This window comes from Perna viridis, chromosome 7, assembly GCF_037379345.1.
Source record: "Perna viridis isolate PV_CMFRI_1.1 ecotype Kerala chromosome 7, ASM3737934v1, whole genome shotgun sequence".
Taxonomy (NCBI): Eukaryota; Metazoa; Mollusca; class Bivalvia; order Mytilida; family Mytilidae; genus Perna; species Perna viridis.
In genome coordinates this window covers 24,301,203-24,313,985 of record NC_142451.1, presented here as the reverse complement: position 1 = coordinate 24,313,985, position 12,783 = coordinate 24,301,203, and the positions used below count along the sequence as shown (strand labels likewise).

Below are 12,783 nucleotides of genomic sequence, written 5' to 3'. Positions count from 1 at the left end.
GAAACGTAACTCCATTTTTTATTTCATGATATGAGTATTATCTTTTTTTTTTTTGTCTACTAACTACTTTTTTCTAGAGAAGCATCAAAACAATAATCTGAATTCCATACAATTTAACATTGACCAAACATGACATACAGAAAACGGTAGATATTTCTATAGAAGCAACCAACGCTAGCCATTTTATACATTTCAAGTGAAAAGCAGAGGATGTTCGAAAGGAGCGAAAGGCAATATCCGTGAAATGAAGATATGAGCCATATCTCAGGTTGGTTTAAGCTACCATTTTACAGCCTGTCAACAGTCGTTATTTTACAATTTAGTTTTATTTTGAAGAAGTATCATTGTTCTGTTACCTTAGATGTGCTTACTTTTGTTGACGGGGCCTTTCATAGTGTCTACATTTATTGAAGACCTTTAGATTAATATCTGATAGTATGTGATATTTTGAAGTTAAGTTATATGCTTGCGCTTTTGTTAAGTTTCACAATATCCGTTCTTTTTTCTCATGAATGCATGTATCTGAATGTAGTGACCAATTTCATTTCCCAGTGTATGCTTGATTTTGCTCGTTCATGTACTACTGGTATCAGTATCTCCCTTTCCGAATTATTTCCGATTATGAACTCGGTAATGTGGTAATGCTATTACATAACAACAAAAATAAGGAGAACGTTTGCTTACAAAAATGTGACAGAAATGAAGTATTTCTAAAATGTAAAGTCAACGTTTTAATCAAACACATTTGTCTAAATCTATGCACACTCATGAGAGCGTCTTTGAACTTTGAAACCTCTATCATTATCTATAGTCATAAAGTATTCATATTTAACATCTTTCCTCCAGTGACTTTTAGAAAATGCTCAAAATAAATAATATTTATGTCGATTATAAGTTTCATTATGAACAGGAGAGTGTAGTAATTGACATTGAAGCAACGGCTATTCGACATTTCACGCAATCGGAGTCTGACTTCGGACCGTTGACTGTGAACTCCGTCGAAAGTATGACATTGGGATGGCTCATCTAAAAACTACTCTTAATTTGAGTCGAACACATCTTCGCTTTTTTGATCCGGATATTGTCTTCCTTTTATTTATTGTTTCTAGACATAATAATGACTTAACATATACACTGTTTACATATCATGGGAATACCCCTCCGCCCATAATTTTACCTTTTAATTTTTTTTGTCGTAGTCGACAGTCGGAGTCCGATTGCTTGAAATGTATAACCATACTATATCAAGAAAAGTAATTGTTTGTAGTATAGTTTTTCTACTGACATTCATCTATAAAGTTACGTTATGCATTCAATTTTGTCTAAAAAGATTTGAATCACATGATCTTTATATAATGACATGCAATCAATAATCCTTTCAAGTGTCACATATAAAAATGTCTTTGTTTGCAACAAGTTCAATTTCAAACTTTAGCCAGTCATCTCGGCTGTCTGGTAATGTTCAATTCATGACATGCTAGCATTAAATTACAGTTATTTTAGGGGGGTTCCGTATGGACTTAGTTGCTTGTTACAGCTTTTGACCCCACACTTATGTATAGGTATAGATATAAGTATGATAAGATGGTGCAACACAACCTTAAATTCAGAGTAGTACATAATTTAAACAACATCTATATACTGCTATGATTTTGGTTTCGAATAAAAAACTAAAAGCAAAGTTCATATGTACAATTAACAAACTAAGAATCTAAAAGGAGCGGACTAATAAAAATACTTTTTATCTACAATTGAATTAAATTCATTGGTGAGGTTTGATAAACAATAACTATTAACACAGAATATACTGGAAAAATATGTTTCAAACATTTTACATGAAATAAATGTTCGTACATCAAACGTTTATCATTGTTCTGAAAGCACTATTTATGACAGCAAGGATGTCATCAAACTTCAAATTTCGTAATTTAAATAGTGATTTGTTGATGTGCTTCCTACCGCCATAAAAATGATCCTTATGTACTAACATTGGCTACCTTGAAATCATAATCCTAAAGATGATATCTTCTTTCTAAAATCAGCCACAGTGTCTTTGTTTCTGATTAGATCTGCAGCCTTTTCACCAACCATTATACAAGGAGCATTAGTATTTCCTGATGTTTCTCCCCTCAATACTGAACAGTCGGCAACTCTTAAACCTTTTATGCCTTTTACTCTGTAAGACGAGAAATCAATATATTAATCAATATAAGATTGTGCAGCAAATTTGCAGAAAATGTTCGATTTTGTAATATGAAACAACATAGAAAATTATAATGATGAAAAGTAACGCGCAAAATAATGGAGAGACATGTATTCTTTATTTTGTTATTATTTAAATATTGATTTATTTTCCACAGTAATACATAAAGTTAATAACCTGTAAAAACCATGTTTTTTTTCCTCTGTAATAGTATGGGGATTTGTGCATTTACTTCGATATACAATGCTTTTGCTCAGTGTTAGGGACTTGCAGTTCAACAAACAAGAGCCACTATGATAGACACTATTTTTGTCACCTCTTCAGTAAAATGGGATAGACATCATGCAAAAGGTTACTTTAGCAAAATGAACGTGATATAAGGGAATCACTTTATTTTGCTTATGATAAATATGTGCTGTTATGTGATTTACCACAAACATCTTGAAATAAAGAACACTAAAATGCGGAAGTCTGATTGTTACCTGAACCCCACTTCAAATCGGACACTTGAAAAAATTATTTTATTTTCCTATTATCAACCATTTCTTTCAATTAATTAATATTTCAAGTACTCCGGTGTATACCAGCGTTTCATATATTATAACTCGTTTACCCAGAAATCGCGAATAGAGATCATTGGCACATACATGATTTACAGCGCTATGTTACCAATTGGTTAACATTGTAAATAACTGGATTGAACCTTACAAAATGCCAGTTTCATCCTTAGAAGGTCCTTTAATTTCCTTCTGACTTTTCTTTTTACTACTGCCTAGGTTTTATCAGATCAGGACAAATGATTTAGTTCTTGTGTTGTGCATTTCTTCAGTTTTACTTGTTTATGTCATATGCTGTGGTTTGTCAACAGATTTTCCATTAGTTTGGCATCACAGTATTCCAACATTTCCTTTCTTATTTCCTTAACAAAAGTATGTTCTATCGTTGTAGATCATAGTAGTATATCATGTTTTTATATATAAAACACGCATTTGATCAAAAGTAACCATACCTAAGTTCAGGATCAACAACAGCTGTTTTGTCACTATGTGCTCCCATCCTACACGTTGATACTGGGTGGTATATAGTCATGGCATAGTGTCGTAAAATACACTCCCAATAAGGATCACTGTCAAACGTCTCAGCATCACATATTCCTTTAAAGTCCATTCTATTTAATGTCGCTCCTATTTTTTGCATTGATGGTGTAGATGCAATTTCTTGAGCCTTTCTTATTGCTGAAAAATTAGATGACTCACAAGAAGAACCATGAAAATGACATAATAGTTTACTTTGACTTTAGAGAAATAAATAAAAAGGCACAGAAACACCGAAAGGAAAAAAGACCCTGAATCTATACAGAACATTCATTAAAACATGTTTATCTAGAAAAAAGCATTGCTCACTAAATTGATACCCATAATGACTAAGTACATGCTTGGCTATTGGAAACTTCATTGATCAAAGTCAATGTATAACTGCCCCAACCCCCTGCAAGAAAGAAGGTGAGTTCGACGATGTAATGTCTAGTGTTTTGTTGATATTATATTGTTAATGTTATTTTTCTGGTTTTTTTATACTTCATTCATTTTCTTATTTATATTATATGTAATGTTTACTGCATTATATCTTTAATACTTTTTTATGTTGTACATTTTTGAAAATAATAAAAAAATTTATATTAACATAAAATTGCAATACACATGTTTTTAAAACCTTTGAGTAGACTTGCAAACCAATTATACCATCTATAGAAACTCTGATATCATCGGGATTTTCAAAGTAGTTTGGATCTATCAGTGGATGGTCATATGGATCCGAACTCTTTAATCGGATTGTTCCTTTACTTTTAGGATGTAGTAAAACTGTGGTCATGGTAAATTCCTTTCTTGAACTTCTTAGTTTGAGTTTATTTTTCACCTGGAAAACACGGGAAAATAATTAAAAGTATATTCAAAACAATCTCAGAAAAGGAAAGAATAGCAAAGTGTCAATATTTTAAGTTGTGAATTGAGGCGAAATCCTTTTATTTATGATTTTTGAAAAAAATATAGACCTCGCATCTATTGTTGCTACTTATATCGGAGACCAAACATTCACGTGAAAACATTTTGTTGTTGAAGCAAATGTATGTACCGAGAAGGTCTATCATCTACAAACTAAAATAATAAAAAATATTTATTGCCAAGTTTCAGAGTTCAATATTAGGGTGAATAAATGTGAATAAAGAATTACTTCTATCTACAAAAGCAATAACATAAATGCAAATTGTGATAACAATACCTCCTTTTTCAGATTAATGAATGATTCTAATTGGTCTACGAAACTTTCATCCTGTGCTACAGAATACAGTATTATTTGGTAATCGGGCCATTCGGGATCTTTCTTGCATCGTACAGGACTCTTCCAGAATACATTTCCTTCGTTACCACAAAAAGAATGAGATCCTAGAGAAAATTAGTGAAGAACAATATATCCAATTGAACGTAATTTGTTTTTATTACCACTACATAGTACGGCGTTTCGTTCGTGTAATCATTTTCTACTTTAAGGATATTTTCCTCTTAAATCTATATCCGTTTAGTCAAATATCGGTAAAAAATGACGATTTTGTCAAAACAACTTGGTCTAAATAAAATTTGCATTCGTTGGAAGCTATTTTTTTCTTATCCTCATGCTTAAAATTACATGTTTACGGTGGTTTTTGCACAAGAAGTCCTTCTTTGTATTGATTTAAATTCCAATCATAAGAAAAATTATTCCATTCTGTGCCATGCTTAAGTAATCCATAAAAACTTCACCTTTTCCTGTTGACTCATACCAAAGTCTTTCTGACAGTGAATAGAGCAGATCTACAGAGACAGGGTACGATTGGTTAATTTTATACTTCATCCAGAACATGACATGATCTTCTAAATTTTCTCCTACAGGTAAATCAGCAATGACGGGAATCTGTAGGTAAAGGATGGGTGAAATATCATTGCACCTGTAGCGCGATACGTATAATTTTTATCATACTTTAATGCAACACGATTCCAGATTTTGTTTTGGATACTTCTGTATTTCGGTTTGATTTGATTTTATGTATTTTGTTTTGTTTTTGTATTTATCTTGCAACAAGACTATTTTAATCTACGTGTTTGTTCTGTCAAATAATAGTAAAAAGATGACGTTTTGTATAAAAATAATACATATACAGCTTGGTCTTGATATAAGCAATAATACCTTGTGATCCTGTAGATGTTGTTTTGGTCCTATTCCTGACAACATCAATAATTGTGGACTATTGACCGCTCCTGCGGACACAATGACTTCGCGTTTAGCTAATACTTTGATCTTTCTGTTGTCTTTCACCATTTCAATACCCACAGCTCTCTTGTCTTCAATAACAATCTGCAAATGTTTGTTTTATAGTACAAATATTGGCAAAAAATACCGAAACTTATATAATGGGACATTTCAGATATTAACAACTTACTTTGAAGATAGAAGTGACTTATCGAATGTTCCCTGTGTATTCAATTTAGATTATTCACATGTGAAATATATTTCGATACTTCATTCCATGGAATTCACAAGTAAAACTTCTCGATGCTGGATTGGGTTTCCTATTCCGATGTTTTTGGCCTTCGTTACTTCTTGCACTTTATTTTTGGATTTAGATCTTTCTTTTATTTGATTTGATTCTAATGCTGCTAACAAGACCTTACTAATTGACAAGGTGCACAGCATACTGAAATTGCTACGAAAATTATTTTTGTATTTATTTAATTATTGATATAAAAATTTCGTTTTGCCTTTATGTTATATATATCAAATTATTTGACAATTTATCTTTTATTCTAGGTATATTCTAACAAAAATAAATCAAAATTAAACAAATATATTCAAAGGGAAATTAATTCTATTAATTGAACTTGTTCATTTCAATGCTAAGAATGAAAACACAAAGTTGGGTCAGTTTTGTTCAGTTACTGAAGATCAAATTTTATAAGTAGTAAAGACTGAAAATTCTTGATCCATTAAAGGTTGAATCATTTACCTTTGTAACGAAGCTGTTAACACTGATATGTAGATTGGGACGATGTAATATAGGTCTGAGGTAGGCCCTGGAAGTACTGTATCGCTCTCCGTCCTTTATGTTAGACTGGAGGTGAGAATAACCTAACACAAGTGAGTGTATCATTGACGATAGTTGAATATGTTCATAAAATATACATTTTCCCACGAAACTGAATGTGTGATAAGTTTTTTTTCGAAATAGTGGAGAAATATTCATGTTTACCCCATGATACAGGGTAAAACAGGTCTTTATCATAAAGATTGGCATTTCGGATTTAATTTTGTTTCAACAAGTGTTCGTGTAAGCAGAATCTCATTGTTTCTCCTCCATTGTTGTACTACAATTTCATATGAAAATAACTTAAAGGACTCTTTTTAATTTTAGTAAATGCATGTGCTCTTTTTATTTACCTAGCATGTCCTCCCCATTAACGTCAACAGTGTCAAGACCTATTTCTGTGGCAGCTTTTTGAAAAATATCTGATAATGGTGTTACGTGGATCTTTGATATAGGAAGGTATCCTCCTTGTGAATGATAGACTGTCAATGTAAAAATAATAAATGATGAATGAAGAGAAACAACCACTCATAATTTTTCTGATTGCATTTAATGAAAAAAAAAACACATAAATAAACACTGACAATCAATCTGTCGCATTAAAGTCAGCAAATTTTTATCTATGTCAAATTCAATAAGATGAGACTACAAGAACACCCAGAGATTTTGATTATCTAGTGACATTCTTTGTAAGAATCATGCAAGTTCTGTAATCTATGATATACAGAGTTATCTCCCTTAGTTTTTGAATTTTACAGTACATTCTAAATAATTTTTATCTCATAAGAGCACGGGTAATATGAAAAATTTCATGTTCATTTTTGTTAACTATAACATTTTAAAAAAAATATCAAAAATAAAAATATGTAGGCTTTCCAATCATGAATCACAATTTACATGATTCTTACCTGGAGTACTAATGAATTTCTCAAATAAAACTTACCAGAATTATACAGTTCTGGGATCTGTAAGTCTTCAATTTTCAGGAAATAAGGTAGAACATCTTTATAGCTCCATCCCGTACATCCCGCAGCTTCCCATTGGTTGAAGTCATGCCTACTGCCACGTACATAGATCAATAAGTTAATGGAACTACTCCCACCTAAAACCCTACCTCTCGGCCAATACGATTTCTATATAAATATATAAGAAGCAGTATAGTTGATGATGCAACAAATAAACACACACACAGGAACATATTTCTCATATGAAATTTATTTAAAATGAACTTCATGTCAAAAAGTAATGAAGGGAACCAAGGTTATAGCGGTAATCAAAAGAATGCAATCTAGGAACAATGACCAGACATGGAAAACAGGCATGGACAACGAAGAACACAAAATAACTAAAATCATACACACAAAGCAACAACAGCAAATGAACAACTCGGAATCCACTAAAAACTGGGTGCATGGACCTGGTGCACCGATAGGGTAAGCGTCCACTGCTTTTCTAGAAACACCCGCCAAGTTGCTCATAAAAAGTCAAGCCCGAGGTAGACGAAAGAGGAAAAGAAAACTATCACACGTTGAACAAATCAGTTTTTATGGTGCAGATGGATACACCATAACGATCCAAGAGTTCATTATGACGACCATAAAACCTCTGTAGTGATGACTTCAATCTTGAAGCAACATAATCCTGTTCCAGAAGCCTATATTTTAGAATTCTAGTGCGATACAAAAAGTCTGCGTAGTTTCGACAAGCTCTGGCATAACGTATGAGTTGTGATATCAACATTCCATACGCAGGTTCTGAAGGGATGTTCCCACAGATGAAAGGAAAGTTGACAATTCTGAATGAAAAGTCGTCACATTTGTCGTAAAGTTTGGTCAATAGTTTTCCTTGACCATCAATTTCGTGAAGGTCAAGATATGAGGCCGACTTCACAGTGTCTGAAGTATCAATTATCTCAAATTCTTTTGGGTAGATGCGATGTATCAAATCCCCGAAATTAGGATTGTTTAAAGATAATAAGTCATTTATATAGCGGAAACTAAGATTAAAGGATCTAGCTAAATGATATTTTTTTCTTTCGGATCAGATCAACTATAAAGTTAGCCTCATAAGAGTGAAAGAATAGGTCAGCAAGTAGAGTAGCACAATTCGTTCCCATTGGAATGACGACCGTTTGTTAAAAAACGCGTCCACCACACTGGACAAATATGTTGTCGATTAAAAATTCCAGCATTTGGAAACATCTTCTACATATTTGGAAGATGCTTTGGCGATTATTTCTTACAAAGTATGAGGAATCTCTACCAAGAACTATTTATTTGTATCTAGGTGTACCATTTTTTGGAAAAAAAAACAACGATGTATAATATGTTTAAGTCGAGATTTTTACTGAGTATGGGGAATAGAATTATACAGTGTTGAAAAATCATAGGTTTTAATGCTATTATATTCTTATGATAGTCTTGAACTGATTGTCTCCAAAAGATCTTTCGAATTTTTCAGGATCCGCATTGAATTAATACCTTTAAGAGAGTAACAGGTGTTGTGGTAGGACTGTAGACACTCTTTGACACCTGTGAGTATAAAAGTTAAACGTTTTGGTTTTAGTTTGGAAGTACATTTTGCAGGTCCAGCTATGTAAAGTTGTTTGTATGGATTCTTGTGGAATCCTGTACTTAGACGGTAAATCACAATCATCGTCCTGGGTAGAGAGACCAAAAGAAGATAGTAAAGATTTATTGTTTTCCACAATCTCTTCTTTAGAGAGTGTGGTAGCAGTAAAGGTCTTATCACTGCTATTATTTTCCACGTCTACCTCTGATAGTAAACATTGGATGTAAAACGTTTTGCAGACAAAAACAATGTTGTTGTGGGCCTTGTCTGCTGGTACGACAACACATTTGTCATGTATAGTAGACAATGTTTTTGCTACATCGGAGTCGATGTAGCACTAGCACTCATTGACCTACGTAAAACTTTCATTCGTTTCGAAATTAAAGACCTCACTTTAACCACTTTGACAGAGAATTAATGTCTTCTTGTTCTCGTTTTATCCATTTTCTTGCGTTGTCCTCCACAGCATCCATAAGAACATTAAGAAGTTATAATTCCAATTTATGGAGTTTGATTCACGGTACTTGGGACCTTTAGAAAAGATATTAGGCAGAGATTCATTTTCGGTGATGGATCTCGTGACGACGTGACCGGAAGGACCATATTTGAATGAAGAGTTTTTGCAAGAAAAGTCAGGTTGTTTAGCCTTGAAGTCCTCAATCACGAGGTTCTGCAATAGCCTTTTATAACTGAAAATTTTGGATGCAATGGGTGAAGTATAGGAATATGAAATAATTGGTATCGATTTGTGTTCGAAAATGGAGCGATTTTGTTGGTCACGTTTTTGTGATGGAGGATGTCAGCCAAATTAATTGCATCTATACCTTTGTTGTCACGAAAATTTCACGTAAATTTATTTTTGTACCGCGCTAGAATTCTTACAAATAGGCATCTGGAGCAGAGTTATGTTGCTACAAGGTTGAAGACTACTACAAACGTTTTACGGTTGTTATCATTTACTCATGGATCGTTATGATGTAACTTCATCATGTTAACTGTTCCATGTGTAATAGTTTTCCTTACCCCTTTCATCGACCCCGGATTTGACTTTTTGTGAGCAACTCAGTGGGTTATTGGTGTTTCTAGAAAAGCGATGGACACTTACCCTACCGATACACTTGGTCCATGCTACCAGTTTTAGTTGAGTCCGAGTTGCTTCTTTACTTTTCATGCTACGTATTATTTTGGTTATTTAATGTTCTTTGTTGTGTGTGTCTGTTTGGTGTTTGTCCCTGGTTGGGTTTTTTTTATTTCCGGTAGAATCTTCTTTCACAAATTTTATATGCTCAAATCGTGGAAAGATCATGTGCGCAACTTTATTAAATCTGATATAATAATGTAGGCCGCTTATTTTGCTTCAATGGTACTAGATATACATGTATACGGACTATGTAGTACGTAAATAAACGTAAACTTGGCATGATAGTTCAATGCAATTTCCTAGATTACAATAATCAAATCAATATTTACACAGGTTAACAGTCGCATATTGTTTACCTGATCTTTCATGGCTTTACTGCTATGTCTCTGAGGAACTGTGTGGTATAACCAGTCTTCTTTTGATCTAAACACACCACCAACCATGTAAGGAGTTCGTAAAAAGTCATTTCCAGTATCTGAACCACCAGCTTCTAGCAACAGCACAGTAGCATTTGAGTCTTCAGACAGTCTGTTAGCGATTACAGCACCAGCCGAGCCTGCCCCTACTATATACATATTGACTTCTTAGTTTACAAAGAATATAAGAACATATTATGTTACCTGCCTATATCTCCGTACCTACTCTTTAGCAATTCTCATTATTTTACTATAGCGTTATTGCTTCAGAAGCATTATAAAAATAAAATAGAAAAGATGCTGCGGGGTTGACATTGTTTCATTGGGCCTAACCTTCATTAACTCTAACAAAATTCGCAAGAATACACGGTAAAATTCAAAACAGGTGTGAGTCTAATGAACACAGAATAAAACTCAATTAAAACAGATCTGCGTCCAATGTGAAACAAGGGACGTAATAGTTGATTTTATGAATGTCATACCGATTATATAATCATAAGTAGCATTTGCGATGCAGTTCATAAATGCGTCTTCTGTGTTTCTGTGAGATCTGTACCAGTAGAATACAGCAATTATAAGGATTACAAGTGTCCATAAGTAGGTCATCTGAAATTATTTGTTGTCAAACAGAAGTATCCCATGACATGTACATATAAATGTTTTGCGCAGTAGAGGAAACCTCATTTATAACCACCAAACAATAAAATATTTAATTTAAAATTTTCGACTAATTAATGCTTTATTTTCATTCCAAAGCAATCACCTAATATTACTTGATGCGGGATATAGTGATGACAGAGGACCAAATGTGTAAAATACTGTGCTATACCCTCTACTGCATATTGCTTGAGATGTTTTCATGCCTTTATATGGGACCTTGGCTGCTGTGCCCCTAACGCATAAATGTCAAACATAAGTCATGTATCTGATGTATATTTTCAACGAATATGACATATTAGAAACATGTGAGTTTCATGACGTAAGTTTCCTATCTGATTTTATTATTAAATCGACAAGAACTTTGGATATCAAGATGATAATATACCTGACCATGACTTTGAGGAATTGATTTATCATCAGTTTTAATACCTAGACTCATATCCGGGTCCGTTAAAAGTAAAATGCGCAAATCATATTAATCTCATTAAAATGCGGCTGATCATTGTGGCTTTTTATTTGTTGTCAATTCGATCTAGGTTCCCAGAGCGTAATAAAGAAATTATAACGACTAATAACGTGCTACCATCAAATAAGCGTGGTCAGAAAATGGATATTTGTATATGCTGTTCCATTTTATACAATTACAAGCATTCGAAAACAGATTCCATTTTGAATTTAAAGTATCTTAAGTTCATTCATAAAACGCTAATAATAAAAGGTCAGAGTTCGAGCAGTATTTAATCAACTAATACGAAGATGCATTATCTCGGGCTACATGAATATTGCACATTTGTATCAAGTTTAACATCAACTTACCTTAAGATGTTGCCCCTTGTGCTTGTGCAAAACTCATTCTAATGTTCAAGGCCTTTAAAAATCATTTATACATGCATACCTGATTGTCGACACATAATTACTTATAGTACATGTGTGTGAGCTAAATATATATATATATGCATTTATGTTACTTGAATTGCCATATGCTTTAATATAATTTATAAAAACTACGTTTAAAAAAATGATATATTTGTTTAGGTTATTTACTTCCGTCAGTCAATTTCACCTTTGTTAGGTCATATAATGCTATTTTTAGTCTCATGGCTTACACGACTTCCACTTCCACAAAATAAGTCGTAATAAGTAAGGTTAAGGAAATTTACATTTTGTAGAAAATTAAAAATACAATGTAAAACTGAAAGGAATGTTAATCACATGAAAAAATTGTTACACAATTATAATATCTGCATCCGATTGTGACCTCTAATATAGAGTTCGTTATCGTATGAATGAAGAGTCGGTCTTATCATTCTGTATTGACGGTATGAAGAAAATTAATAAACTTGTTCAGCATTGATTATGCCATTGGTACAAAAACATACAGCACTCGATGAATCAAATATTTATGTAATTTGAAATATAGAGGTAGAAAGAACAATAATAAATAGAAAGAATAAATGGAAAAGATGAAGGAAAACCCTCTTTTAAAGGTGCAATTAAAATATATAGAAAATCAGAAAAAAATAACCACCCACGATTTTGTATCTGGAAATAATGTACAAGGTTAATAAAACGTCAATGAAAAATGTCTACATAGTGTTGTGTATGGTAAGGTAAAACAGCGAAACAGGGAAACAGAGGTTAGAATTGAGTTGAAATTGAAATTAAGAATTAAGAA

At 32.8% G+C, this 12,783-nt stretch overlaps 1 protein-coding gene across 4 annotated transcripts; it reads right to left on the bottom strand.

The window, feature by feature from the left end:
* LOC148611922 (glucose dehydrogenase [FAD, quinone]-like) lies at positions 1–12,065 on the bottom strand. 4 transcript variants are annotated; one of them, XM_088592930.1, is made up of 12 exons: positions 11,925–12,065; positions 10,931–11,054; positions 10,389–10,597; positions 7,264–7,453; positions 6,674–6,802; positions 6,243–6,364; positions 5,426–5,593; positions 5,002–5,152; positions 4,484–4,647; positions 3,946–4,120; positions 3,213–3,438; positions 1–2,176 (listed from the first exon to the last, which is right to left on the bottom strand). In XM_088592930.1, exons 2-12 carry the CDS (start codon positions 11,052–11,054, stop codon positions 2,005–2,007), a joined length of 1,830 nt encoding a protein of 609 aa, XP_088449056.1. In that variant the 5' UTR covers positions 11,925–12,065; the 3' UTR covers positions 1–2,004. The 4 variants fall into 4 exon arrangements, with proteins under 4 accessions (XP_088449056.1, XP_088449057.1, XP_088449059.1 ...); XM_088592931.1 differs by having other exon boundaries at positions 10,931–10,998; positions 11,925–12,002; XM_088592933.1 differs by lacking the exon at positions 10,931–11,054 and having other exon boundaries at positions 11,925–12,012.
* Positions 12,066–12,783: the final 718 nt, after the last annotated feature.

What these genes read in the sequence shown, in the direction of transcription:
- LOC148611922 (XM_088592930.1), bottom strand. Translation starts at nt 11,054, where the DNA reads ATGACCTACTTATGGACACTTGTAATCCTTATAATTGCTGTATTCTAC. An exon ending in TTAACAGCTTCGTTACAAAG is followed by an intron (nt 5,594 to 6,242) that starts GTAAATGATTCA and finishes AAACATTTGCAG; the next exon opens with ATTGTTATTGAAGACAAGAG. An exon ending in GTTGTTGATCCTGAACTTAG is followed by an intron (nt 2,177 to 3,212) that starts GTATGGTTACTT and finishes CTCGTCTTACAG; the next exon opens with AGTAAAAGGCATAAAAGGTT.